Source organism: Columba livia, chromosome 23 (genome assembly GCF_036013475.1).
Source record: "Columba livia isolate bColLiv1 breed racing homer chromosome 23, bColLiv1.pat.W.v2, whole genome shotgun sequence".
Lineage (NCBI taxonomy): Eukaryota > Metazoa > Chordata > Aves > Columbiformes > Columbidae > Columba > Columba livia.
In genome coordinates this window covers 3,122,502-3,145,314 of record NC_088624.1, presented here as the reverse complement: position 1 = coordinate 3,145,314, position 22,813 = coordinate 3,122,502, and the positions used below count along the sequence as shown (strand labels likewise).

General features: G+C 55.7%; 3 protein-coding genes across 3 annotated transcripts; 2 read left to right on the top strand and 1 right to left on the bottom strand.

Annotated features, from left to right (window-relative positions):
- The first annotated feature begins 3,916 nt into the window (after nt 1-3,916).
- On the top strand, nt 3,917-8,306 carry GIP (gastric inhibitory polypeptide). The gene is made up of 6 exons (XM_005508217.3): nt 3,917-4,023; nt 5,521-5,648; nt 6,165-6,299; nt 6,562-6,693; nt 7,196-7,288; nt 8,119-8,306. The coding sequence occupies exons 2-6, from the start codon at nt 5,575-5,577 to the stop codon at nt 8,129-8,131; spliced, it is 447 nt and encodes a 148-aa protein (XP_005508274.1). The 5' UTR covers nt 3,917-4,023; nt 5,521-5,574; the 3' UTR covers nt 8,132-8,306.
- A 724-nt stretch (nt 8,307-9,030) lies between these two features.
- Nucleotides 9,031-11,852, top strand: SNF8 (SNF8 subunit of ESCRT-II). Its single transcript, XM_065039745.1, has 8 exons — nt 9,031-9,137; nt 9,298-9,348; nt 9,567-9,705; nt 9,964-10,068; nt 10,344-10,416; nt 11,002-11,143; nt 11,312-11,386; nt 11,616-11,852. Exons 1-8 carry the CDS (start codon nt 9,084-9,086, stop codon nt 11,751-11,753), a joined length of 777 nt encoding a protein of 258 aa, XP_064895817.1. The 5' UTR covers nt 9,031-9,083; the 3' UTR covers nt 11,754-11,852.
- A 260-nt stretch (nt 11,853-12,112) lies between these two features.
- On the bottom strand, nt 12,113-22,634 carry UBE2Z (ubiquitin conjugating enzyme E2 Z). Its single transcript, XM_065039742.1, has 7 exons — nt 22,186-22,634; nt 20,642-20,714; nt 19,130-19,317; nt 16,702-16,813; nt 16,038-16,150; nt 15,472-15,562; nt 12,113-14,513 (listed from the first exon to the last, which is right to left on the bottom strand). The coding sequence occupies exons 1-7, from the start codon at nt 22,521-22,523 to the stop codon at nt 14,343-14,345; spliced, it is 1,086 nt and encodes a 361-aa protein (XP_064895814.1). The 5' UTR covers nt 22,524-22,634; the 3' UTR covers nt 12,113-14,342.
- Nucleotides 22,635-22,813: the final 179 nt, after the last annotated feature.

The window sequence follows — 22,813 nt, the reverse complement described above, 5'->3', positions numbered from 1 at the left end:
CGCGCTGAGGCACCCGCACCGCTGTGCTGCGGGACGGCGACGTGAGCGGAGCAGCGAGGGCACGAGATGGAAATAATCCCACGTTAGTGAACCGGCCACTTGTGCAGGCGCCTTGCCGTGGACCGGCCGGGCTCGTTGCTTGTCCTGCTGGTACAGACTTGGGATTTAGCGGGGCTGATTATTTCCTCTCCTTTCCTGCAGCTCCGGCGCCCTGACCTCCCCAGCCGGGCAGTTCTGGCTCTGCCTGTGCTCCAGGAGGGAGCGCAGGATGGTTTGCACATGGCAATAAGTGCGTGAGGTGAAGCGCTAGCGGGGTGGACACAGGTGGGGTTCATGCAGGGGCACGTGGGGATCATCTCTCCAGCCTCTGGAAGCAGCAACAGTGCTCACCACATGGAGGGAAAACTTGCAGTTGTGACATTTTTCTATATGGTCCAAATAAATCTTCCCCGTATGGATGTTACAGGTGCTGTTGCGGGTTTTTTGTTACACCGGTTGCGTCCTGTACCTGCTTCTGGGGGTAGGACAAGAGCTTAAGGGAAAAGAAACAAGCAGAGCACAAAACAAGGAGAAGCCCACACTCTCCACGTTTTCTGGTTCCCATTTTTAGCTGTTGTGGGGGTTCTTTTCCCCCCAAAAGAACTGGCAATCAGGAAAGTTCTGAGACAGCCACCCCAGTGAGCTGAATTTGTCAAGAGCAACTCCCAGAGAGTGAAAAGGCCCTGGGGTTTGTTTGCAGTTAAAAGAGAGCACTGGCGACTAAAACCATACCTGGTTTTGGCCATTGTGACAAAACTTGATCCATTCCCACAAGCGCTGGAGGGGCTGACGGGTCTGAACCCCAGAGAGGACGAAGTGGGTTCCTCGTGCGCTGCCAATGTGCGATGGGACGGGCAAGGATAAAGCACCAAGAGTTAAATCCTCTATGAGACTTTGCTGGTGTTTGAAGGAGAGGAATGAGCTCCCAGGACAAGCTTTGAGCCTCTGCAGCAAAGCTGAGTTTAGAGCAGAACTGGTCCTAAATCGGGACCGGAGTTGGGATGACACTGAGATGACTGTGATTTCGGGGAGGACACTGCTCCAGAGGGAATGGGGACATCCTGCTCCCCACATCCCCCGGGAGCAGAGGGAGGTGCCAGTTGTGCCATGGAAGGGGAGATGTTAGAACTAAACAGCAAGAACTTTCTTGGGAAATTCGCAGCACTTCGGTTTCTGAAAACTTTTGGGAATGGATCAGACTCGTCCATTCCGAGTGACCGAAGCAGAGCTGAGGCTGCCTGGGAGCCGTGGAGGGAACCAGTGACCTCTTAAGGTCACCTCAAGCCCTATTTTCCATTATTACAGGGACATCTAATACTCGAAACACTTTGTAACCGAAGTCGCCCTTGAGAGGTTTCAGTGTCTCAGAGCAGGATGGTTTCGGTACCGCAGCTGCGATCTTCCCAAAACCCCGACTCCTGGAGCCGGCTCTGCAGAGAAGAGCCGAGGCGGATCCCGAGCGCGGGGGGACGGACGGGGCAGCCCCCACTCCGCTGCTGGATGGGCAGGGACAGAAATGCCCCCGCGGGGTGACCCGGAGGCTGAAGTGTCCTCTGTCCCACGCTGGGACCCGTCCGGAGCTTGTGGAGTGACTGGTGTGAGCAGCGGAGCACAGACAACACAGCGAGGCTGCGATGGGCTGAGGTTTGCATCGTTAATTAGACCTCGTTACCCTGGGGGAGGCAGATGTGGACACAGGGCCCTGAGCAGGCTGGCAGAGGTTCCGGGCATCACTCGGCGGGTCTCACAAACGCAGACACAGCCCAGTGTCTGCAGGAGGAACTTCTGCACACCGAGGGGTTCGTTGTCATGAGAAATTCTAGAGCGATGCTGCCATCCAAACCGCATCACGAGTGGATGCCCTGAAATAACCGTAACTGCGAACCCTGGGTCAACATTTAATATTGCTTGATATTTATTTCACTCTATTAACTTTACGTCCTACAGAGGCACTTAATGAGAGGAAAACAAATAGATTGCACTTTGGAGAAACAAGATATCTGAGTTGGCTGGGAGTGAAGTACCCAGAATACATATAATAAAGACGCCAGGATAAACTATTGCATTTTATTGATTAGCAACTGTGCTAGGAGTGCAAATTGGCTACTTGTAACTATTATAGAGCCTCATTTATTGCAGTGGGAACAACGTTCCTGCATGGGCGAGCAGCTTTTGGAGACCCTGGCACGCGTGTGCTGCCAGCGAAAGGACGAAGCCACGTGTTAAACAGCTCCTGTGAAAGTCGTAATTACTCCCTAATAGCACTGCACTCTTCATCTCCACTAATAACGTCCTTCTGAGCCTTTAGCTTAACGCAATAGAGATGCAACAGCTTTTGCTGGCAGGGCTGGTTGTGCCGGGAGCTGTGGAACGACCGAGCTTGGCGCTGCTGGTGCCACCGGTTCTGCGCTCTGGGGCTGGAACCAGCCTGTGTCTGACACTCTGTCCCTGCAGCGCTTCTCTGGACAGCACAAAACCTTCATCTTTTAGAAATAACCTACAAAATGGATAGTTTTTACGTGAAGACACGAAGCTCTTCATGCTGCCGCGAAACCTTCTCCCGCGCCAAACCACTGGCACTTCAGTTTTGCTGTTGTCACCATGAACCCACCATGGGCTGCTTCTTGCTCAGCCCCATCACCCAAAATCCCACTTCTTCCCCACACAATCGCTGATGTGGCTGAGCCAGCACAAGCCTGGGAGAACAGATACACACACACACAGGTCCCCGCTGTTTGGGCTCCACAGCTCAGCTCAACCCCACAAATCCGGCAGCAGAGCCGAGGGGAAGGTTGTAACTCAAACGCCGGTACAAGCTCCGGCTGCTCAGGGGAACCGTGGCCTGGACAGGACCGTGCTCTGTATCACCTCAGGAACAACGTGAACAGAGCTCAGCTCTGGGTTAGGCTGGCACAGACATAATCCTGCTCTGCTGCTTCCGCAGGTGGCATCTGGGGGGGACAGGGACCCTAAAGCAGCGGGAACACACCTGGTAATGGTCCCTGAACAGACCCAGGGGACATGGGGCAGGTTGGACACGGGGAAAGTCTCTTACCGGGACAGTCGCAGCAGAGCCGGCGGGAAGCGGATTCGCCCCTTGTGCTCTGGTGGTACAACGAACATCTGCAGAACATCTGCTCACTGGATCCAGCTGTGCAAGGGCAGGGGGAGGTGGTGGCCCTGCTGACCCATGTCCCCAGCAGCTGCAGAGCCCCAGGAACTGCTTCAGTGATCCATCATCCCCCAGGAGCTGCTCCATCACCCCTCAGGAACTGCTCCATCACCCTCCCAGGACAAAACCAGCCCAAACAGGGCTTGGGTGCAGCTGCTGTGCTCACCCCATGAATGGCTGTGGTGCCACCAATCCTGCTCATTAACCAAATCTGACTCCCCAGCTTCTACTCGTTTCCCCTTGGAAACTCTCCATCCCAAGCTTTCTCCTCTTAGAACGTGCATTTTTGGTGACAGACGCTGTTCTCTGTACTTGGGGTTTGCACAAGGGGTTGAAGACCACAGCTGGGACGCCCAGATTTGATAGTGACAAAAATAACAATGACGGGAGCTACTGATTTTAGCAAAGTTATGTCGCCCATGAGAAGGGAGCAGCCTGGATATCTCTAAGATCAGCGCTCACACTTGGCAAAAGAAAAGATGGAAATTAAGGCAGTTTTTACCATGGAAGAGGTGGAATTAAGGTTTAGACCAGCACCATATGTATTACCCATGTTCGGTCTTGATTTTGCGATATAGCGATGCTTAATTGCCATTAATGTAAACATATTTTAAAAGGTTATTTTCCTGCTCCGCAGGTCAATGGACCTAATGAAGCAGCTCTAAGTGGGTTTGAATTGCCCTGATGAGGGGTTTGATTTCCTGTTTACGCCCGCCAGAGGGTTTGGTCCTGCAGAGCCAACGCTACAAAAGCCCCACAGGTCCCCCCAGCAGCAGGACCTGCCGGAGCCCACAGGGCAGCAGAGGAGGAAGGTAAGAAGCTCTACGGCACTCTCTCATTTGAACTACTTCTTTAAAATAAGGTTATTTTCTCCTAAGATAACGGTGGGGTGAAGAAGCGTGAGCGTCAGGCAGGAGCCCCAGCAGAGCAGGACCAGCTCGCACCCTGGGCTGAGCTCTTCCCAAAGTGCTACAGGATTTGCTGTTTCCTGCCCAGCTTTGGGCTGCTCTTCCTCCCTATTCGGGTGGATTCTGCAGAGGAGCGCTGCCCTTCCTTAAAATTAAGGCTACAATGCATTTCCTCTCCTCAATACATGAAGTAGAGCAATATTCTTGCACAATGTGGCTGCTTTCAGATCATCATTGCCACAGTTGTGTCACCAATATACGAAATGAAAAGCAAATAGGGAAAACCTCTGTTATTTAATCATTATTTTCTGTTCTCATTTAAAATGCTCCTCATCTTTCTGCACAACGGAATTTACTTCCACTGTTAACACTATTTGTCTTTTATTGCTTTAGCGCTCCATATTTGGGGGCTTTTGCCAGTGTTGAGTGTTACACCTTTGCTTTTGAGAGCGCTCAGAACTTGAGGCATTTGAGATCATGTTCAGTATCTTTCTCACTTAACAGGGAGGGCTGACAATGCTTGTAAAAGATATTACAACTTTCCAGAAATACCAAATGCCACTATTGCAAGCAATATCCTAATCTTCAAATTCTCACTCTTTCCAAAACAATAACTGGGGTGTTGTGAGGGTACCGGTAACTCAGGAGTGATGCTCTGCTGCGTGTGAGGACGTTTCGGAAGGGTGGGATACCCAATCCAGAGCTGCTCCTTTGGTTTTGTTCCCATGTTGCCCCTGTTGGCAGCAGCTCCTTTGCAAACAGCTCTAACAAAGCCTGAGGTGAGGGACGGCAAAATCTGCGTGTGAGCCGTGATCAAACACATTTTTGTACAGAGTTTGCAGGGCTGGAATAGTAATTAAAAGAGCTCAGATGTCCGAGGGCTGTTGGGCTGAGCTGTGGACATGAGGACCAGGAATAGCTTGAAACCAATAAATCTTGGAATCCATCACTGTCCATGGGTTATTTCATAAGTGATATTCCTGCCTGTGGCTCCAGTCCCTGTCAGGCACCATCCATCCTGACAGAACAGCTCCCAGAAATCAGCTCAGGATCCCAAATCTCAGTGTGGGACACGTGGATGTGGCTGAACTGCCCGATCCAGCCCCGGTCCCGTCAGGCTGGGACTGAGCCGGCCCTCCAGGCACAATGAGGCACCCCCAGGGTCAGCTTGTAAACCCGGGAGGACAAAGCGCGCGCCCTACAATGAGTTATCTACAATAAAAGTGCAGGGAACCAACGTTAAAACCACCAGGGTGGGAAAGAGCATTGGCATTGAATGAGTGATTTAACGGGGAGGTTTGCGGATCGGAGCCGGCTGCTCCGCGCAGCCAAGGAAACGCGGTTACAAGCACCGGCACGTGCCCAAGCACCGCGGGTCACCCCTTGTCCCCTGTGCCACAGCGGCCGGACATCTGCACCGTCCTCCGCCTCGGAACGGAGAAACCGGCCGAGAACATGCTGTCTGTCAAAATCCTGTCTCTGCTCCTCGCTTCTCTGGGCTTCGTTCTGATGGAAGACAACGTCTCGGGGTAAGTGTTTTGGAAAGCTCACGGTGGATTTTGAGTCTTTTCCAGTTCCCTGCCAGAGGCAAATTGACGTTTTTCCATTGGTGTCTCGGTAAGTGGGTGAGAACACGAGTCCTGGGGTGGATCTCGGATAACAGAGGCAGCCAGGCGTGTGGAGATGAGCAGGTGATACGGGAGATATCAACCCAAAGCCCGGAGCCTTTGAGGCAGAGCCAGGAACTCCCCAGATTTCACGGTGTAGTTGGGAGGGACCTGCTGGAACCCAACCAGAGGAGGAGGTTGACTCAGAACTAGAAACGAGATCCAACCGTCTCCCATGAATGGTGGGCATCCGGTATCTGGAAGCTTCTGAAAACGTGCCCACAGAGCAGGTGTAGAACAAAAACTTCCCCTCTTTCCCACCGCAAAATATCCAGCTACACCCAGGAATATCCAAAAGGAGCTGCCGCGTTCGCGGCTGATAGAGCTAAAAACAGATCAGCCATGAGACCCTTTGCACCCTCTCTGTGATCTCACCAGTGCTCCCAGTGCCAGACCAGTGCACAGACGCTACTCGGAGGCCACCCTGGCCAGCGACTACAGCCGCACCATGGACACCATGCTGAAGAAGAACTTCGTGGAGTGGTTGCTGGCCAGGCGGGAGAAGAAAAGCGAGTAAGCGTGTGACGTGGGGCGCTCGGAGCTGTCGGCAGAGTCGGCTTTTCTTTTCTTTCTCTTTTATTTTTCTAAGTCCCAGAAATGTTTCTGGTCTGTCGGCTCAGGGCGCAACCATCGCTGTCCCTGGCCAAAGCGCTTTCTCCTCGGGCTGCTGGATGGGGCGGCGGAGGGGGGGTGAAACCGGTTTTTGGTGGTAAAGCTGCATTTTGGCTCCATCTGGCGGCACCTGCCCTGAGCTCGCCCTGTTTGGCTCTTCCAGCAACATCATCGAGCCCTACAAGAGAGAAGCGGAGTCGCAAGTGGCGGCGGCGAATGGGCAGAGGTGGGACCTGGGCACCCAGGAGCACAAAGATCTGTTCCCCTGGCTGCTGAGGGCCCGGGAGAACCCCAGGTGAGGGGAATGGGGGTTTGGGGAGGGACGAGGCCCCCGAGGGTTCAACACTGGCAGGAAAATTTTGGGGTGGGTCGAGACGGTAACTGTGTCGCACAGGAAAATGAGTGGATTTTAATTCAAAAGGAAATCTTCACATTGTGCAATCCTGTCTCATGAGGGAGGAAAAGAAAAAAGGTGAAAGAAGCCTCTCTAACCTTGAAATTTCTCACAAAATAAGAATTTCTAAAATACAGATGATTGGGGTCATTTTTGCCTTTGCAAAAGCCAGAACGGGCTCATCAAAAGCCAGCGCCCCAAACTGCTCCTGTCTGTCTGTCCAGCCTGTGCTGGGGAGGGAAGGGAAACTTCTGATGCTGGAGATTAATCAGCTTGATTAGCTGCATTAAAAGAAAAGGTTTTCCAGTGTTTCCATTAATTACAAATAAAAATTGTGACTTGTAGGGGAAAGTCCTTCTTGGAAACAGACTTTCCTTAGGAGTTTATGGCACATTTCTTGCAGTTTTACTTCTCTGGAGGGCTTGGAAGGTCTGAAGGACGTTTTGACCCCCGAGATTCTGACGTGGCTGATGTCGACTGGTCTCTGCAGAGACACGTGAGTGGCTGATCCACCTGTCCCATTGTCAGAAGCGTCCCCAGATCCTTCCCTGTCCCCAGTGGCACTCGCTGCCGTGCTCAGCCCATGAGTTCAGCATTTCTGAGGTGACCACCGGCAGCGCAGTTGGACGGGGCAGCAGAGTTAAGAGCTCTGCCCAGAGGTTGGTTCTGCACAAGCATCTTGAGACCATTCCTACAACACAGGTGGGGGAAGACACATTTCAAAAACTTACTGCCTGGAGAAGGGAGGTCAGTTAATCTTTTCCTCCTCTTTAATGAGAAAAGGAGGTGTTCACCAAACCACCAACAGAAAATACATTTTCTGTGCGTTGCACGCTGCTGTGAAAGGCGTTTGGAGAGAAACACAAGAAACTGGGATGCAAAAGGTGCAGGGAAGGGCCCCAGGGAGGCTCAAGGGAAGGGTGAGCCCCTCCAGTGCTCAGGCTGAGAGAAAGCCACCATCTGTAACAAAACAGAGCGAGAAAAGAGCTGTTCATGCTCATGGCAGAAGTTGGCACAAGCACAGACAGGGATGAACTGGCCATGAATAAATGTAGGTTGGAAATAAGAGGCAGCTCTGTGCTCTGGACAATTCCACATGGTTTGGTCGGTGAGCTGAGCAGCCAGAGAACACAAGTGACTGCTGAGCTCGTCTGCAGCCTGTCCTGTGGAGAAACGCTTCTTTGCACCTCTCACCAGTTGCTGATTTTTTGGTCAAACTTGAAGATATTTACAATGAGATCCCAACCTTGGCCCCCGCCTTGCTGTCCAAACGTGTCTGCGGGTGCCAGGGGGCAGAGAAGGGAAGAACTGCCCTATTTCTTGCAGGAGCCAGATGTAGAGCGCTCAGTGCAGCACCGCGAGGACTGATGGCTTGGTCCCCTCTGCTCTGGCAGGACCGTGTGACCCCCGGAGCTCCTGGCACCTCAGACGCCGCGGGGGACGGTTGACATTCCCTGCTCGGCGCGCAGCGTCTGGTTTGCCGTATAAATAAAGAGTTTAGTCTGAAGCTGAAATCAGACTCGGAGGCTTGATTTGGGGATGGACTGTAAGATATTAGTTAAATCTCTAAAACCGAAGTGTCCTTGCACACGAGGCTCACAGGAGGTGCGGGTGAGTGGGTGAACCCACCGCCCGAGTTATCCCGGTTTGGGGGGGTTTGGAACCGAACACTGGGTGGTGGCTTAAAAACAGATGTTGGCATCGGCCAGGGGGGTCCTGGCTTGGGGGGTCCTGGTTTGGGGGGTCCAGCCTGGGCTGGGGGACGGGGTCCTGGTTTGGGGGATCCAGCCTGGGCTGGGGGACGGGGTCCTGGTTTGGGGGATCCAGCCTGGGCTGGGGGACGGGGTCCTGGTTTGCGGGGTCCAGCCTGGGCTGGGGGACGGGGTCCTGGTTTGCGGGGTCCAGCCTGGGCTGGGGGGAGGGGTCCTGGTTTGGGGGGTCCAGCCTGGGCTGGGGGACTGGGTCCTGGTTTGCGGGGTCCAGCCTGGGCTGAGGGACGGGGTGCTGGTTTGGGGGGTCCAGCCTGGGCTGGGGGACACAGCCCTGGCCCAGAGGAGCCCTGAGCCCCCCGCTCCCTCCTGACCCCCCGAGGTGACCCAACCCCCCAGAGCCTCGCCGCCACCCCTGGGGACACCACCCCCCACACTCACGATGCCCCCATTGCCCCCGGTGTCCCCCGGGGGTGACCCGGGTGTCCCCGTCACGCGTGGGGAGTGGGACCCCGCCGTGCGTCAGCGCCGCTCGGCGCGGGGTGATGACGTCAGCGGAGAGCGCCGGGCGGCGGCGCCGGGATGCACCGGCGGGGAGTGGGCGCGGGCGCTATCGCCAAGAAGAAACTCGCGGAGGTGCCGGGGGCACCGGGACCGCGGGGGGGCGGCCGGGCCGGGGTGTCGGACCCGTACCGGGCCCGTGGGAGCGTGCCGGACCCCACCGGGCTCGGGTCGGGGGAGCCCCGAGCTCCCTCCTCCCGCCGTACCGGCGCCAGCCCCGTGTTTTCCTCCGCAGGCCAAGTACAAGGAGCGCGGCACGGTGCTGGCCGAGGACCAGCTGGCACAGGTGCGTGAGCGGCGCGGGTGGGCCCCGCAGCAAACCCGGGCGCGTTTCCCCTCCGCCGTGTCCCGGGTGTCACCCCCGAGCGCTGGGGACAGCGCTGCGGCGTTTGCCCCGGGCGCTTCGCGGGGACTCCGCTCTCCAAGAGCCTTTCCCTGTGCTTATGGAAAATCTGCGTTAAATAAGCGCTGAGACGCAAACACCTCTCTGCGGTTCTCTTTCAGATGTCCAAGCAGCTGGACATGTTTAAGACCAACTTAGAAGAGTTTGCCAGCAAACACAAGCAAGAGATCCGTAAAAACCCCGAGTTCCGGGTGCAGTTCCAGGACATGTGCGCGACCATCGGCGTGGATCCCTTGGCATGTGAGGAGCAGGCGCCGGGTTAACAACCGCGGCTTCGTCAGCTGCAGCTTCCCAGGGCAGAGCTGGTGCTGTTTCGATTCTTGGGGCTTGTGAATCGGTGTGATGTCCCTCTGGGTGTTATTTACTGAAAGCTGGGGGGGAAACAGGCGAAGTTAACCAAACCGGAGACTAGTTTGTCACTGACGGATCGGAGTCTCCTCACAGCTTCGCACCAGCAGCTGTTCAGGTCTGCTCACTTACTCCTTTCTCTCTTCACAGCTGGGAAAGGATTCTGGTCAGAGATGCTGGGAGTCGGAGACTTTTACTACGAGCTGGGGGTTCAGATTGTTGAGGTTTGCCTGGCTCTGAAGCACAGGAATGGAGGTGAGGACTCCCCAGGCTGGTTTCCAGGGGCTGCAGCGAGCGGGAGGGCAGCGTTCCCGGGGGAGAACGAGTCGTGTCGCTCAGTGGAACGTTCTGTAGTCGATTTCACAAAATACTGAGATGACAGTTTTGTCTTTATTGCCCCCAAAAGCTCGTTCTGTTTGTACAAGGTTACAGCTACTCCCCGGTGGCAAATGCACAAAGGACCCTTAGGTGCAGCTGGAGTGATGTTGCTGTGCAGTGACGCTTCCCTGTCCCCTTTTGTCCACTCCCAGGGCTGATAATGCTGGAAGAACTTCACCAGCAGGTGCTGAAGGGCCGGGGGAAGTTTGCTCAGGACGTCAGCCAGTGAGTGTCTGTCTGGGACAGGGAATCGAGTGGCATTTGGGGGAAGAAAAGGGGTGACTGGGCTCCAGATGTGACCTCCAGCAATGGAGCCACGTACACATGATCCACAATTAACCCACGACTAATGACATTGCAGAAAGCAGCGCTGTGCTCGGGGAGCCCTGAGGTACAAAGGGCTGTTGCCTTGAGCTGGAGACAATGGGTTCCCCGCAAACCCAGCTCACTGCCGCGGTCTCCGGAGCTGCGGGAAGGGGCTGAGACACGTCCTGCGGGAGCGGATTTAAGGACACAGCTCACCACTAATTGGGGCTGAATCTTGCAAGTTCAGCACTTGAAGCTCAGGTGCTACAAGTGTGTCTCTAGCGCAGGTCTGCACTTCTGAAGGGGGCACGGACACGCAAACTAATTCTAAGCTGTGCTGTGAATGCTTTTTCAGCTGTTGATTACATGAAACTGCAGCAAGCTCCGAGGAGCTGCTCTTGCTCGTAGCTTCTGTGCGTCGAGTGTCCCTCATTGCAGAACGCAGCGTGCGGCTGGGGAGCAGCTCCCGCCTGACAGCCTGGTACATGTCCCTCTGCTCCGCAGGGATGATCTCCTGCGGGCCATCAAGAAACTGAAGGTCTTGGGGAGTGGCTTTGGGATCATCCCTGTCGGGGGAACGTACCTGATCCAGTCTGTACCCGCCGAACTGAACATGGATCACACTGTCGTCCTGCAGCTGGCAGAGGTACCGAGCCAGGAGGTTTTAAAGTACAGCCACCTTGAAAGAACCTTATTGCATCTATGATGGGGAGCTGCGATTAGGCCAGGCCTGAAGGCAAAACTGTCCACACTCTTCTAAACTATGGGCTTAAGTCTCACCTGTAAGCTCATAGTATCTTTCCTCTCTTTTCAGAAAAAGGGCTACGTAACGGTCAGCGAGATCAGGTCCAGCCTGAAGTGGGAGACGGAACGTGCAAAGCAAGTGCTGGTATGTACGAGGGTCTCTTGTGTGCAGCGAGTTCAGGGGCTGTGTTAGCGCAGCAGCGCGGGGGATCCTGCGCCAGCTGGGAGACCGGGGACTGTGGACACGCTAAAAATTATTGTAGCCCAAGCTCTACACCCCCCCTTGCCCTGGAGTGAAGGTGGGCTCAGGCTTGTGTTGTGAACGGCTTCCCAGCCGTTAGGTTTTGCTCACGGTTTCCGCTCTGTTTGCGCAGGAACACTTGCTGAAGGAGGGAATGGCCTGGCTGGACACGCAGGCAGAAGGAGAAGCTCAGTACTGGCTGCCCGCGCTCTTCACGGAGCTGTACGCCCAGGAAATCACTCCGGAGGAGGCCAAGGAGGCGATTCCGTGACTGCTCTGTGCTGTGCCCCTACAGCCCTGCCTGCGAGGGTATTTGCGCATCAGCTGCAACAGGGACAGCGGACTTGAAATAAACCTTTTGTAAAAAGTGTCTAGCTTGGAAAGTTTAATAGGACTGATTCGTATTCGCTTGGCTCTGCATTTTCTCCTCTGTTGTGGGTGGAAATGCCACTTACCATTACAGACAACTTAAGACCTTGTCCCAGCAAGAGGCAAACGGCCCGAGCTGCTCTTGCAGCTGCAGTCTTGGGGGCTGCAGCTGTGGAAGCAGCAACACTGAGAAACCATCCTGTTGTCCTCTCTGCTCTGAGCGAGTCGTTGTTCCACTAAGGAGCAGCACAGGCTGGATTCTGCCAAAACAAACTTTATTGCACAAAAAAAAAAAAAGAAAAGATCTTATGTACAATAGTATATAAACAAGGTATCTTAGAGTGACTCTTGTGCATATATTTTCAACTCAATTAGGTCTAAAAATCTGTTGCTAAAACATCTCTGCCTAGAGCAGTCATTGGACGATTGTCACTTTGAAATGGAAACATTTGGAAATGGCAGGACAGACGACACTAGAGCTAGAAAACTAATTCCTTTACAGCCACATGCGCGTTATGTGAATAGTGTCCACAATAAGGCATTTTCTTGTTCCGTCGGGTCGGTGGGTGGTAACGCCACATGCATCACAGACAGATTTCAGAACCAGCTCCACCTGAAGGCAGCGGAGTCACAGCTCCACCCGCAACGCTACTGAACGGTGACAAATGTGACATTTACAATGGGATTAGAGAGGCGGTGACACAGCACACAGTTCATGGCTTCTCGGGAGACCCCGCTGCAACCCCCAGACCTCGCGTCAGGGTGAAACCCGCTTTATTCCCTCTCATCTGGTGTATAGATGTTGAGTGAGTCCTACGTAAGTTCAGCTTTCCCTTGAGGGAAGACAGAGTTTAAAGCCAATGACAGACCCACGGGTGTTTGCTCACTAAAGGGAAGAAAGGTTCCCAAGTTGTTAAGTGGCACCTTCACAATTCAGAAACGTCTGCAGGTTCCAGCGCCGTGGCCGCGGCAGCGCAGGCTCCGGGGTTCTGCGAGACAAGTGGGAATCTCAGAGGCTGAAGGTCCTTCGGTGCCGCGGGGGGGTCACCGTCCTGTCCCGCGCACGGCGGGGCTTTCGGCTGTTTTCAGCCGTTTTCACTGTTTTCAGAACCAAGGTGACCGCGTTGGGAATTCTCCCGCCATTGAAAGTCTGAAACGGGGCCGAGCTGGTGGGAAGGTGTCACAGAAACTGGGAGAGGGCCCGGGACAATGTGCAACTCTGTGCTTAGCTCGCTATTGAAGCTCCCATAAAAATAACTGAAAAAAAATATATAGATTAAGCTCTTTATCAACAAACATTCTGCTGCTCCAATGAGTCATCACCAGGCTCCTTTACACGGGGAAACCGGGTGTTTCGCCTCCACCCGGGTGACACCGAACATGTCCTGGGTGCAGCGGCACCCGCAGCCGCCTCTTCGCTCCCCGCAAAAAGCTGCTGCGTGAATCGGTCAAAGCGCTCGGCTGTTAAACGTTTCACTCGGCCAAGTTTGGCAAAGGAATTGGTGGGTACCGAGGCGCACGGCTCCGCAGAACTGCACCCACAAACTGGCTTCCTTCACTAGAATCGCCCCTGTTCTAGCGCTTCATTCTGGTGGCTCAGGGCGGCAGGAGGGAGGAACGTCAAATACTCCACTGCCCAGGTGGCGAGCAATGAGCGCTTCAGTGGAGGCAACAAAACAGCTCCGTTCAGAGCAGCCAGAACAAAACCTTTCCAGAATGCTAAACTCAGATCAACACCTTAAAAAAATAATACTTAAACTAGACTTATTTTTAAGTGCTCCCCCATCTGTGACCAATGATTTGCTCGCCCTCCTTTCCCCACAAGGCCAGGACAAACACACCTGCACTGCATTCAGCGATTCTTGCAGTTTCCACTTTTCATGCACTATTTTGCACCTGGAGTCTCAGTGGACAAAGGCTCCAGGAAAGCTTTAGGAGAGGAGCCCAGACTCCAGCACTGCTCCTGATCTTTGGTCTGTCTAGAACAGCGTCTAGATGAACGACATGGGCTGGGTGGGCTCCCCGGAGCAGCGAGGCCCCGGCTCTCCCCACCCGCACAAAACGGCTCCGCGTGGGCCCCGTCACAGGCTGGGCTCATCGTGGGCTCCCGCAGCTCCTCGCGCGGCCCCAGGGAAGGGCTCGCTGTCTAGCAACAGAAAAGCTGTCAAGAGGATTTGCAGTCGAGATCTCATTCTTTAATCAAATGGAGGGGAGAAAAAAAAGAAGAAAAAAAACCAACCAGTGTAGGCGTTTCCCAAAAAAATAACCTGATGCCACATGCTCCGGCTTTCTAGGGTAGTCAGTACCTTTGAAGGGTAGCCTGCCACAAGCTCGGCTTTGTCTCGCGTGAAGTCTCGCTCAGCGTTATCCACCAGAGCAGCACGAGGAGACAGAACATCCCGCAGTTCTCTCCGCCCTGGCCCTGGTTGGGTTGAGTCTGTCCGGGGTGCGTGAGAGGGTGAAGACAGAACATCCCGCGGGCAGCGCAGCTCTAGGCTTTGGAGCAACCTTGCGTGTCCGTCTCTGTCTCGGAGGAGCTGCTCTCAGAGTCTATTTCTGTCGTCTCCTGCTGGTGTTTCTCTTGCACCTTCTGCCGGATTCCTTGCAAACGCACCAGTAGGGACAGATAGTCAAAGTGGCCTCGTTTTTCACCAAAGGGATCCTGGAAGAAAACCAGAGATAAGCCCATCAATATAGACCGTTATCCACCTGGCAAGAGGCAGAACGAAGAAAGCCGTGTAGCAATTGGGCAACAAATGGTCAAAGCATTAAGGGTTAAATCCGATCTTATGATGGAGAGGCCCCTAAACTTTCCCCTGTCATGGCAGACCTTCCTGGTGGGAATTTCTCACTCCATACATCAGCCCTTCTGCTTTAGGAGTGCTTTGCATTTCTGGATGGCACTGACAGGAAAAAAGGGCTCGGATACACAAGATCATTAAATCAACCACCTCCATCTTTTCTCAGCAGTGGAATTTCTCAATGAGTCAGACAGAGGTGGCTGATGAGGGAGGAAGATGCGTCTGTTCACACGCAAACAGCTCGGCAACCTGTTCTGTACAGCGCAGAACCCGGCTCCTGCGTCCAGCCTGCCCCGTTGTCACTGCTCCTCCAGCCCGGCCTCCCCAGCAGCTCCCGACTCGGCCACTTTCAGTCTCATCTGCCAGAACAAGGAGCGTCGGGGCAAAGTTCCCACCCAGAACCTCAGCAAACGAGGAACTCTACCTGGGTGGCATCAGGAAACGCTGCTGTGGTGCTCGGCTCCACCAGCACCGCATAACCCGCCTGCGCCCACCCTGCCAACCCAGATCCACCAGGGAGCAAGCGGGCCCGGCGGCGCTGCTGGGAGAAGCCCCTGCCTGCCTGGAGCGGCCCCAGCCCAGCACCCGGGGACCCCCACAGCCTTCAAAACACCGCGTGCAGCCTCCAGACTTGGGGCAGGTCGGGTTTTATCCACAGGAATGTCTTCGCTTCATGTTTCGAAGTTGGAATATATAGTTCACGGAAAGATCCAGATCCACCCCATGTACCTCCAGGTGCTGCACGTTGTTGTTTGTCACTAACGACACACCTGTACCTAAAGCAGCGAGTTGTCAACAACAAAATTGTCTGCCACCCACCTGCATTGTCTGTCCTTGGAGATAAAGTCTCTCTTTACACACTCCTTCGTAGAAGTCGTAGTATTCCATGAAGGATTTCTCCATGACGCCCCTGAACGCAACGAGAGAGCAAACAGTCACCACAAAACAACAGCAACATCGCCCGGGGTTACCCCCTCCCACTGAGCTCCAGTTTGTGTGGCCAGTGTGGACACAACACCGTGCGTCCCCAGCCAGTAACAGGGGACAGCAGGGCGGGACACAGCGAAACCAACGGCAGCGTCGCCGCGGCTGCAGAGCTTCTGCGTGTTGTCACGAGAGCGCTGCTCCCCTCCTGAGAGATGGTTTTCCCCAGAACACGAGGCATATTTTATCTCCAGCAGCAGTTGGAGGTTGTGGCCATCGCGCACATTAACTCAGCCCTTAGCGCACGGATGCCGCCGGCCGCTTCAGGGGAACAAAACAACTCAGGGAGAGTTAAAGACCCGCTGGTCCCTAGAGCAGCTCTCAGGAGTTCAGGAAGGGCAGCCAGAGCTTATTCTGCCTCCTACACCCACGTATGCTCTCTCCACGCCACCTTTCCGTACCGTAACGGCTCGGGACAGGGACACTTCCCTTCCAGCATGTCGCACACCGCTACGCGGATGGTCTCGTGCCGAATGCACTCGTTGTAGTTCTTGCTGTCCCCGGGGTGCCTCTCCTGGAAACAGAATTTGGGGCAGTGAGTCCGTGCGGTGGGAATGGCTTTTTGTCTCCTGGCCCCGGTGAATTGCGCTGAACCCACCACAGATTCGTCTGTTTGGTGTGTGCTGAGCTAATTGCTGCTGCCAAGGCAAAGCTGGCAAGATGTTACGTGTCTCCAGAGCCTCGGAGTGCACAGCTGTGGAGACGGGTCTGTTGGTAAGTCAGCACAGAAATGCGCCTCGCTCCGAGATGCTGGAGACCAGGAAAACCCAAGCAGTTTGCTCCCTGCGTGACAACGTGTCCCAAGAAAGGCCGTGTCAGGAGCTGTGTAGCAGAGCAGTGAAGAGCCAACCCCTCCCCGGCACCTTCTTGAACGGCGTTTGTTCCGTTAGCTTGTGCACCGGGAGCCCAGCAGCCCCAGGGCAGAGCTGCCCGTAAATCCCCCTGCACTCTGCCGAGGGGCAGAGCAAGGCGGGAGGAGCCAAGCGCCACAACCTGCTTTTGTCCTCGTCTCCAGAATGGGACCTGCCGCCAGCAGCGAGGTGTGCGGGGACCTCAGGCTCTCACCTGCTCAAAGCCCGGCTCGTTGTGATACGGGTTCTCGGTCATCAGAGACTGGATGGAGATGAGGACTGAGGAGATGCTCTGTGCGGGGCTCCACGCAGGCCCGGTCCAGGTGCTGAGGCATTAAAACAGAGAAGCATCGGTTAACAGCGCAGGACTGGACCGGCGAGCTCCATCCCTCCAGCCGCCAAAGGTCGAAACGCTCGTGAAATCACATCTCTGCCCTACGGAAATGCGACAGAACAGAAACCGCTGCTACGGACACAGAAAGCACCGCGCACCGACAGAGTTTTCAGGGTGAAAGCAGTTTATTCTCTCAACTCTTGAGCAAGACGAGAGGCTGGTGAACGTCACTGCTACGACACACAGGGCATCACGCAGAGCTGAGGAAAAGCGCCATTTCTGAGCATTTTATGGGCTCTTTAAGCTACGGGCTGTCACCTCGCACAGCAGCCCAGGGCAATGCGAGCCGCCAGCACGACCTGCCGCAGGTCAAAACCAACAGCTTCTTAGGAACTGAAACCTGATTTTCAAGCCTCAGACAAGTCGTGCGATGCCAACGCTCCGCACCGGGACTGCCCTCCAAAGCACCGATGGGAGCTCTGCTGGAGGGACGAGGTGCCCGTTCCACACACACGGAGTAGCAAAAACCTTCACAGTATCACAGTATGTTTGGGATTGGAAGGGACCTCAAAAGATCACCCAGTGCAATCCCCCCATGGAGCAGGAACACCCAGATGAGGTTACACAGGAAGGTGTCCAGGTGGGTTGGAATGTCTGCACAGAAGGAGACTCCACAACCTCCCTGGGCAGCCTGTTCCAGGCTCTGCCACCCCCACTGAGAAGAAGTTTCTTCTCAAATTTAAGCGGAACCTCTTGTGTTCCAGCTTGATCCCATTACCCCTTGTCCTATCATCGTTTGCCACCGAGAAGAGCCTGGCTCCATCCTCATGGCACTCACCCTTTATATATTTATAAACATTAATGAGGTCCCCCCTTAGTCTCCTCTTCTCCAAACTAAAGAGCCCCAGCTCCCTCAGCCTTTCTTCATAAGGGAGGTGCTCCACTCCCTTAATCATCTTGGTTGCCCTACACTGGACCCTCTCCAGCAGTTCCCTGTCCTTCTGGAACTGAGGGGCCACAACTGGACACAATATTCCAGATGTGGTCTCACCAGGGCGGAGTAGAGGGGAAGGAGAACCTCTCTCGATCTACTAGCCACCCCCCTTCTAACCCACCCCAGGTACCATTGGCTTCCTGGCCACAAGGGCCCAGTGCTGGCTCATGGTCATCCTGTTGTCCACCAGGACCCCCAGGTCCCTTTCTCCTACACTGCTCTCTAATATGTAATTTCCCAACCTATACTGGAACCTGGGGTTGTTCCTGCCCAGATGCAGGACTCTACACTTTCCCTTGTTAAATTTCATCAGGTTATTCCCCACCCAGCTCTCCAGCCTGTCCAGGTCTCTGATGGCAGCACAGCTTCCAGTGTCAGCCACTCCTCCCAGCTTAGTGTCATCAGCAAACTTGCTGATAGTACACTCTATTCCCTCGTCTAAATCGTTAATGAATATATTGAATAATATTGGCCCCAGTACAGCCCCCTGAGGCACTGCACTAGATACTGGCCTCCAACCTTTCCACGCAATAGCAGCCGCAGAAAACGCTGTTCTGCCGCTTGCCCTTCACATCCCAGCTCAGACACAGGCCCGTCCCCCGCGAGCTGAACGCGGCTGCACTGACCCACATACGCTCTCCCTAAATCCTGCCGCTCACGCTCCCCCCCGTGCTTCTCGGTTCTGCTGTGGCTGAGGCTCTTTGTTTGCTCTTCAATAATTCAGCTCCAGGGCTACAATTGCCAGAGCGACACGGCTTCACGCGGTTAAAAATCCAGCAGGTAAATAAGGAGGGTTTGCAGCAGCGGAGCCTGTTTGAGCGGGCGGCGAGGGAGCAGCGCTGGTGAATCGTTACACCCACCGCTCGGCCCCACGTCTGACATGTAGGTGGAAACGCAGAGCAGTCAAATGGCTCTCAAGGAAGTTGTTAGCGGCTTTTAATTTTGTTAATTTATTCTTAAACCCACACGGAGAGAGGAAATTAAAACCACGAAAACCTACATTCAAACAATATTGAGGATTAGGCTGCAAAGCGCAAAAGCGGAAGAAACGCGGCGCTCGGGCTTTGCGGGGGAAGCGGGAGGCGCAGCAGCAGCCGCTGGGCTTCGTGCTTCCCCTGCTCCGTCCTCAGGTGCTTTTAAAGACAAGTTGGACTCTCATTTGTGCCGCTCTATGACCCTGATTCTGTACACGACTTCACAGCAGCATAAAGGCGCATCCAAGCACATGTGTGGGGCAGGATTGGGGCACAAGGCACAACCCAGCCTGCAGCCGCCTCCTGGCTCCCCAACAGAACAGCCAAAGTCTCCTCTTACCCCAGAATACTCAGGCAGACTTTCCCATTGCGGTAGAAGTTGGGGTTAAACCTCACTGTGTTATTTCCTGTTGTCATCAGTTTGACCCGCGGAGGGTGGATGGGATAATCTGGAGGACAGCGAAACAGGAACAAGAAGAAACCCCCTTCATAAGGCGTGTCAAATGGGCCTGTGATCAATGCATGAATCTGCAAAACAAAAGCCCGTCTTGCGCACCCGCTGCCAGGCTGTGCAGCGCCCTGCAAACCCCCACGGACCCTCCGGCCTGAGAAACCCCCGCCCGCAGCGGCATCTCCCACCAGCACCCACCGTGCGCGGCCCACGCCGACCCCCCCCCACCCCACACTGTGCCCCTCGGTCCCCCCAACATGCAGAGTGGGTTCCCAGCACAGGGTTTGGATGGAGGCCGCAGCAGCTGCCTCCCATCCAGCTCTGCACAGCCCCAAGCAGACTGAATCACAGCTCAGCTGGTAAGCTCCGCTTTAAAAAAAATATCAAATATGAAAAAAAAATCTAATTTTAGAAGGAAAAAATCCAGAATTTCTGCCAAAACTAGAGCATTCCTCAATTTTGTGGTCTTGTGCTGATTTTTGCTCTTATTAAAATCAATCGCTCCATTTCCTCTGCCAGGATCCAAAATTAAGACCCTATTCTCTCCATGCTAATTGCCCTCAAAGATCCCAGTTGTCCAGGAGGAAATGTGCTCCCTTGGGCTGCTAAGGGAGCTTGTACCCCCAGGTGATCCAGGCAGCCCCCGTTCACCATTCCCTGGGATTTGGATCAAAGCCCCCAGGCTGCCGTCCCAAACCCCCATTCCCACCATAGGGCGCTGGGGCCTTTCCAGGAGCCCGCGCTGCAGCGAAGACCCCCAGTTGTGCTCCCTCCAAACCCCACGGCCACACTGCAGGCAGCGGCTTCCCTGGGGTGTCTGGGGGATCCGGAACGGGGGGCACGGTTGTCAGGGGGTGGGGGAGCCCGGCGGCCTCTCTGCAGCCGGACAGGGAGCAGGTGCGGGGACAGGGACACATCCCGCTGTCGCCAGCCCATGATTCCACAGCTCCGGGTGCCACGGGGGGATCACGGACACCCCAGCACTGCTTGTCACTAATGGACGCTTCTCATTCCCAGCTTCCCTGAGAAGCCCCCATGGCCAACAGCTTTCCCGGGGGCTCTTTCCTCTCCAAGCTGCTCTGTTGATGGTTTTCAAACATCCATAGGGTGAAAGGAGCTGGACCAGCCCCCACCAGGTCACAGGGACACTAAACCGTCTGGGGAAGCTGCTCAGAGCCCTGTGACAGCAGCTTGCTTTCCAAGAGCCTCCTCCCATGTTAAAACACAGCCCGGCTCAACGGCGCAGCCAAAACGGGAGCCTCGTTATGCTCTTGCAAGGCTCACCCTGACTCCTCTCAAACCACTACGGGAATAAACGCTCCGTTTGGGCAAACACTCCCGGCAGCCGTCACCAGCAACACACAGAGAAGCAGGAAGTTGAACCAGCTCCAGAGCTCTTACCTTGGTCATGTCGTGGGGATCAGGCACAACGAACATTCCTGGGGGTGGTTCCTTGTAAATGGACATGATATCCCTGAGCAAAGGAAACAGGAATTAGTCGGGATCTCCCTCCCTCAAGGCATGGAAGCTTCTAGATGCAAAGGGACAGACTTTTAAGACAGAAATTTGCAACTTGTGAAGAGCTGGACGTTTTTCTCTCGCCTCTGTTTCCTGGCTGAGCTCTTACAGCTTGTCCCCAAAATAAATGAGGAGCACAAGCAGCGTTCAATGGATCGATATGCGAGACATCAGGCCCAGCACACCGTGACTACCAGCCGCCTTGTCTCTTACCATCTCCAGTGCATAAAGCTTTAGCTATAAACTCCCCCTATGGCAGCATTTAAAAGTCCTCGTGGGCAAAGTTCATTGTTTCAAGGATGACTTTCCCACCCCGTGGTTTCCCTCTTCACGCTCAGGCTGTTGATGGGATCCCTTTCGTACACCCAGGCGTTGTTTTCCCCACACATACCGGGGCTCAGCTGCCTCTGAGATTGTTACTGCTCTGACAGATTTGGGCTTGAGGGTCCACAAGTAGTTGGGATGCACATACACACACACACGACTTGACCACGATGTTTCCTTAGGAATGTGGCCTCAATGAACTGAACAGGAACAAGTCACCTACAACTCCATGCAGTTTACAGATGAACCAAATGCCACCCACTGAATTCAATCACCAAACCCCCCTCCCGTGACCCGAGCCGTGCAGAGCTCCAGGGCAAGCTCCACCTTGACCTCCCCCCTTGGGAAGCAACGGCAGCTCAGGGAGGTTTTGGGGCAAGAACGAGCACAGGGGCACTGGAGCGCACAGCCTCGCTGCCACCGCAAGCTTCGTGCTTTGGGCTGGAAAGCGCCCAAATATCTGGTGCCATCTTGGGAAGAGATTCCAGAAGCTCCAAAGCAAGGCTGAGCAAGAGCCTGGCGGGCAGCGATTCCTGCTCCAAAGGAAGAGGAAGGGCTTGTTGGAGCAGCACCAGCGTTTCTAATGACACCAGACCATATTGCTCGTTGTAGCAAAGGCTGTCGCCACACTGGGGTGCACCAGATGATGCTGTAAGGAGCTGGAGCGGCAGCAGTTGGGAGGAGCATCGCTACGGGCAGGTTTAGGACAATCATCTGAATGTGGCTGTTGGGGGGACTGAGAAACCTGCTCTCCTCCCGTCTGGCAGCGTCTCCAAGGAGCCACCAGCGACCCTGCGGGCAGGGCTGGAGCTGAGGAGCTCGGCTGGACACAGCCCCAGTCACAACCTGATGGCGGGACGGGCGTCCATGGCTGCGGGGCAGGGGAAACCCGTCCTCCCCAAACCCCCGGCAAGGGGGCACCATGGGGACCGGGCTGTGTCCCCAGGAACCCCCTGGGCCCCCAGGGCCTGTCCCCAGCCCCAGTCCGGGTCTCCAGGCCCGCAGGCGAGGCCCAGGGGCCAGTGACCGCCGCGGGGTCCCGACCCCGCCGCTCCCGCCCCAGCAGCCCCAGGTCCCGGCGGGCCCGGCCCGGCCGCTCTCACCGCTTGATCCGCAGCAGACAGGCCGCGCTGGGCCGCTCGCTGTCCCAGTCGCCGCTGACCGTGGGGTCCCAGAAGGCCGAATGCGTGAGGAGCGCGGCCCCCGCGGCCGCCGCCGCCGCCGCGATGGGGGCCCCGCCGCTCCCCGGGCCGCCGCCGCCGCCGCCGCCGCCGCCGCTCGGTGTCGCAGCGCCGAAACCCGCCGCCGCCCACAGCTCGGCCGGGATGAAGACGCCGGGGCTGGCCGTGCCGCCGGACGGCGGGCTGGCCGAGCCGCTGCCCGGGGCCGCCAGCACCGCGGCCGGGGCCGGGGCCTCCTCGGCCGCCGGACTCTCCGCCATTCCGGGGAACGCCGCTTCCGGGACTCCGCACCAGCGAGTCCGTCGGCCAGAGCGGCCCCCGCCGCCCGCCTCCACCACCGATGGCCGGCCAGAGCGGCGCCTCCCCCGCTTCCCCCCCTCCCACTGCCGGCGCAAACTCCCCCCGGCCACCACAGAGTCTCGTAGTGGAAACGCCTCATCGCAGGCTAGAGCGTCCCACTGCGGAGCAGCGCGCCCCCTGCTGCAGCGGGGGTCTCCCGAGGTGGAGGCAGCAGAAATAACGAGTTCGGGGCTTTTTGGGTGGAAAAAGC

Excerpts from the sequence above, each read along its gene's own strand:
- GIP (XM_005508217.3), top strand. The coding sequence starts at position 5,575 with ATGCTGTCTGTCAAAATCCTGTCTCTGCTCCTCGCTTCTCTGGGCTTC. Across the intron at positions 5,649-6,164 it reads ATGGAAGACAACGTCTCGGG|TGCTCCCAGTGCCAGACCAG; the intron begins GTAAGTGTTTTG and ends TGATCTCACCAG. Across the intron at positions 6,300-6,561 it reads AGGCGGGAGAAGAAAAGCGA|CAACATCATCGAGCCCTACA; the intron begins GTAAGCGTGTGA and ends TGGCTCTTCCAG.
- SNF8 (XM_065039745.1), top strand. The coding sequence starts at position 9,084 with ATGCACCGGCGGGGAGTGGGCGCGGGCGCTATCGCCAAGAAGAAACTC. Across the intron at positions 9,706-9,963 it reads CGGCGTGGATCCCTTGGCAT|CTGGGAAAGGATTCTGGTCA; the intron begins GTGAGGAGCAGG and ends CTCTCTTCACAG. Across the intron at positions 10,069-10,343 it reads TCTGAAGCACAGGAATGGAG|GGCTGATAATGCTGGAAGAA; the intron begins GTGAGGACTCCC and ends GTCCACTCCCAG.
- UBE2Z (XM_065039742.1), bottom strand. The coding sequence starts at position 22,523 with ATGGCGGAGAGTCCGGCGGCCGAGGAGGCCCCGGCCCCGGCCGCGGTG. Across the intron at positions 16,814-19,129 it reads GTCTGCCTGAGTATTCTGGG|CACCTGGACCGGGCCTGCGT; the intron begins GTAAGAGGAGAC and ends TTAATGCCTCAG. Across the intron at positions 16,151-16,701 it reads ACGAGCCGGGCTTTGAGCAG|GAGAGGCACCCCGGGGACAG; the intron begins GTGAGAGCCTGA and ends TTCTGTTTCCAG.